Genomic DNA, 5,000 nt, shown 5'->3' on the forward strand with positions numbered 1-5,000 from the left:
AACAATCAACACGCGCCACAGGAAACAGCGAGAGAACTGAAGAATAAATCACGGATGTGTGATGTCACGACACACACAGATCTGAGTGATTTTGGCATCAGGAGGCCGCTCTGCTCATTTCTCCCACAATCCCCTCGCAGCTCAGCGCCGTTCCCGCGGGCGTAACACGCTCAGGAGTCATGTTTACATGTCTCTTGAGGAATGAAGTTCATCCTAAGCTGCACCAACTTCTACTCTCTTCCATTCTAGAGCCGAATCTCTCTGTGACGAACTCGCCAACATCGGAGCGCATCATTAGAGGCGGGACTCACCCGCAGTTCACAAAACTGCACTCGCGATACGACATTGTTGTGATGTTGCTGGTGTAGTGGTCTCTCTGTGGGTTTTTTATTGTTTTTTGACGTGTTTGCTTCTCTGGACTGTGAAGAGCTTGCTGCATGATCTACACAAAGTAGGAGAACAGAAACATATTCCATCCATGTCAGAAGCAAACTACAGCTGACCTCCAGCATCAACTAGAAACACCAGAAACTGTCAGAAAGAAATATCTTATTGCTTCAGCCGGACCGGCTCTATGACACGCACACAAACACACAAGCGCTGTAAACCCCATCTGCATGCATGAACAGCCTGAACGCTGTCAGCTTCACTGACGATCAGCGGCTCAGTTCACGGTGTGCAGCACGCAGCAGAGAGGAGCGGGTGACTCACCTGGTCGTCGTATCTGTAGGTCAGGAAGTGATCCTCTGTGGCGTCCTCCATGAAGCTGCCCTGAGGTGAGAGCGCGAACTCTGGCAGGAACACTGCAGTCTGACTCTCTGAGCACTGACAGCGCACACACACACACACACACACACACACACACAGAAAGAGGATATCAGTGAATGTGTAAATCTGCAGTTCCTCCAGTGTCCAGCAGAGGCTCCACGTTTAAAGTTCATAGAAAAAAATAAACATGTTTACAGGCGGATACACAAACTGTTCAGATTGTTAGTGCTTAAAGTTGGGGGCGTGGCCTCTTTGACTGACAGGTGGATGGTGACACAGGTGTAGCTGCTAGCTGTCTGCTAGCTTCCCCTGAGCTGGACCTCTGCACCGTGTTTGTGCTGTTGGAGCCTTTTAATGACATCATGTGACCAATAACATGGCTGCTGTGAGGTCACTGCACTAACAGACCGTCCACAGTTTTGGTGAAATATATTTAAACCTTTGTTGCACAGGAAGTTTGAGTTTTTCCTGTGAGAAATCTGAGCACCCATTAAGGTTGTGATGTTGACTCTTGCATGCGTTCAAACTGTTTGCTTCCTGTGTGCACAGGAACACGTGTGAGCGACCTCGCTGAACACATTTCCAACCACTCTGAGACCGACTTCTCTAACTGGGGGCATAAATCTGAGCCTGAGATACAATCTGCTCCTCATGGGTGTGAATTAATCTCCCTGCTGCTCTCTGCTCGCTCTTTATCAGTCCTGCTTTTATGCTTCAATATTCTTCATTACTTTGACGTATGAAAGGCGAAAGTCTCACGCTGGATCCTGAATGATAAGCATAACCCAGAGTCTGAGCAGGAGAGAGCGATAATCGGTGTAACAGGGGTAGAATCTGTGCTGCACACAGAGCAGATGGAAATAACTGGCGTGTGGCATTTACAGAGCTCCCTGGAGAGGACGGGGGGGGCAGTGAGACTGTGAGAGTGCGAGCTTCCAGGCCACTCGAACTGTACGAGAGCGAGACGATCCACCGTTGAGATTAGTGGGAGTGGCGTCTCCTGCAGGCTTTTAAAGCCACTTAAGAGACAGACGCAGCATAAGAGCCACCGCTGTGCGTTTCCCCGAGGAGCCGGCGAGGACACACCTTCATCACTCGCCAACCTCTCCGCTCGCTTTCACACTAATCCACGTTCTCTTTATTAACACAGTTGAGGAGAATTTGGCCAAAGATGTTTGCACACGGTTCTGTATAGAAAAACAATGTATGCAGTTTTCTGTAAATCTGTTTGAGAGTAAAAACTGTCCAAATGACCACGTCAGCCGCCATCTTCAAAGACGACAACAAAACAGCAAAAAGGCGGAGTCAGTCTGCGATCAGCCTGCTGCATCTTTGCCTCTGGATCAGGTCAACGTGCTGTGTGATGATATGGTGATTAACTGACAAATCAGGGGGAAACTTACCGCTGCACCAAAACAGAAAACTGCATCTAAATGAAGAGAAACTCAAACATCGCACATGCACATGCAAATTTGCAGCTGAGCAGCCGCCATCAAGTCATCGAAATAAGCCGTGGAGACCAAGAAACAAAGCCTCTGTAACCAAGCAACCAATTATTTTAACATATTCTTCATTTTACATAATCAAACAAATTTGTTCTATTATTAAAATCAGTAAATTTACCAGATCCTGACCGAACGTCCGACTCGGACTGACGGTGTCTGCGTTCAGAAATCAGACTGTTTGGAGATAGGCTGTCGCCCATCAGGTGACCTGTGACCTTTCAAAAACCGAGCTTGAAGACATGCTGCACGTGAACAGCCACTTAGCAGATACACCTGCGTGTCAATTTGAAGCTCCTACGTCGCCTCGTTTTCGACTTATCGCGAACACACCGTGACGACGACGCCCGCCCGGCAGGGTGGCGAGAACACGCGTCAGCCTTTTACAGCTGAGGGGTAAAAATCTCCAGAAGGTGAGAATGATGTCTGAATAGTTTTTGGGGGGTTGGTGTCAAAAAAACAAAAGAAATACTGCAGCACATTAAAAGGGCTCGAGCCTCATCCAGCGACGGCGACGCCCGGAAACACGGTCGATACGTCAGCGTAATGCTGCCCTTTTTTCCCCTTTCAGTGTCTGATTAGCGACTGTACCAGAGATTACATGACAGCTGTTGGTTCTGATTTATTGTTCCAATCAAGGTCGGCATGAGCAACACCGGTGGGCCCGACTGTCTCCCTGAAAGTGGCGTGATTTGTCATCCCAAACGAGGACTATCTCCATATTAGGCCACACACACACACACTGACAGAAAGTCAAGCTGTCCTGCTGTGAGTTACTGACTCGTAGCCGTGCAGCGTGGCATAGGGCCGCTGCTCTAATTGAGTTTACACACCAGTGGAAGGAGAGTGTCAGGACAGCCGTCACACTTGCAGCTCCCTGCGGCGGCCGGTTCACGCTGGATCGCCGGCTCACTTCAGAGGAGCCAGCGCTGGGATAATAACACAAGGAGGGCATCCGCCATCCCAAAGGGCTGACCCACTGTGCCAGAGGAGGCAGCTGCTGCACAGCGTGGGATGGATTATTTGTTAAAGTCAGAAGTGAAACTCTCGTGCAGCAGGTCAGAAATCAACGCTCGGGGGGGTTGGAAGAGCAATCTGTTCGGCTTCAGCGGCTGACCTCAAATACTTAAGCTTCTGAGACGTTTTCAAGGTCAGGTCCTTTAAAAATGTATCATCCCCTTGTTCATGAGAACTCTCTTCTTACTTTTAATCAACTGAAAAGCAAGTTTGGTCTGACCAATAAGGATTTTTTGAAGTACTTCCAGGTAAAGCACTATATTACTTCTAAATTGAAGGATTTTAATGGAGGGTTTGGTCTTTCTCCTATAGAATCACTCATGGTAAAAACTACCCAACTAAAATGTATCACTAAAAAGATTTATAACATTCTGTCTGATCTTAGAATGGATAACTCTAACAAAATCAAGGGCCAATGGGAATCAGACGTAGGCGCTATAGATGCTGAAGCTTGGGATGAGTTGTGTTGTCGTCCTTTTAAAGCCTTGGCATCTAATTCTATTTGGGAAAGACAGTTTAAACTTATAAATAGGCTTTATATTACACCCGAGAAGAGACACATAATGTATCCAGCTTTGCCTAATCTCTGTAACAAATGTCAGTCTGCTGTTGGTTCCTTTTTTCATTGTCTGTGGAGCTGCCCTGTTATTCTACAGTTTTGGAGATCACTTATAGATAAGCTATGTACTATATTTAATTGCCGACTGCATCTGGGTCCAAGGACTTGCTTGTTAGGACTAAATGATGAGCTACCTGCCGGCTTTCGCAGCAAAGATCTCCTTCACATACTGCTGCACTACGCTCGAAAGTGCATTATGGTACTGTGGATTTCTGATAAGGCCCCATCTGTCAACCAGTGGCTACAGTCTGTGATATGTATTATGCCAATGGAAGCCTTCTCTACGGCACTTAAGGACAAACCTTTCCTTTTCTATCGCATATGGGACCCTTTTTTGGCCCACCTGGACACTCCTTCTGCTCAGAGGTTGAAATCGGGCTTACGGGATTTAGCCTGGCAACAAAGGGACGATTGTTTTTCATTGTTTATGAATATTGCTGTTGGCTTTTTCTTTCTGCCTCCCACGTCCTGCTATACATGTAGATGCATCTTTGTCCTGTGTATGTATATGCTGGTGACTGCTGTTTTCCTGCTTTGCAATTAAAAGTTCAATAAAGAAAAAAAAAAAAAAAAAAAAAAGGAAAAAAATGTATCATCCCAGCCTGTCCTCGCTGGATCAGGTTCTTTACGCTGCTTTGAGTTACTTTAATCATATACGGAGCTGCCACGTGCACCGTTTACTGCTAACTGATAACATTCATGTCTCTGTGTGTTCTCATCCATCATTGAGAGCTTAGAAAACATGGAAGTGTTGTTCATAATAAAATATTCATCAGGTTTCTCTAAAAAGGACCTGAGATGTTCCCCACAGTTCACCCTCTGTCTCTTTAAGGCCTTCTTTCCTCTGATTGGCTGCCCCTCGCCTGCTACTAAAAACATCAAATATTCTTCTTGAAACAAACTGATGATGATGATTACAACGTTTTACTTTGGACATATAAAAGAAACAAACAAAAAAATACAAATACATAGTATGGGCAGAAATCTGTGCCATCAGAAACTGAATTGGAATAAGTTAGCCCAGAGCAGGGGACAGCTGAGAGATCAGTGGGCTGGAAAAGCCAGAGAGTAAAGCTGAGTTTTTTAGCCTCGAC

General features: G+C 46.2%; 1 protein-coding gene across 1 annotated transcript in view; it reads right to left on the bottom strand.

Annotated features, from left to right (window-relative positions):
• adamtsl3 (ADAMTS-like 3) overlaps nt 1–5,000 on the bottom strand; it is a 188,575-nt gene that overhangs the window by 162,239 nt on the left and 21,336 nt on the right. Inside the window, exon 3 of the mRNA XM_080885193.1 lies at nt 712–825. Within this exon, the coding sequence (XP_080741319.1) occupies nt 712–825 (114 nt within the window). The remainder of the gene's footprint in view (nt 1–711; nt 826–5,000) is intronic.

This window comes from Rhamphochromis sp. 'chilingali' (genome assembly GCF_963969265.1).
Source record: "Rhamphochromis sp. 'chilingali' genome assembly, chromosome: 6".
Lineage (NCBI taxonomy): Eukaryota > Metazoa > Chordata > Actinopteri > Cichliformes > Cichlidae > Rhamphochromis > Rhamphochromis sp. 'chilingali'.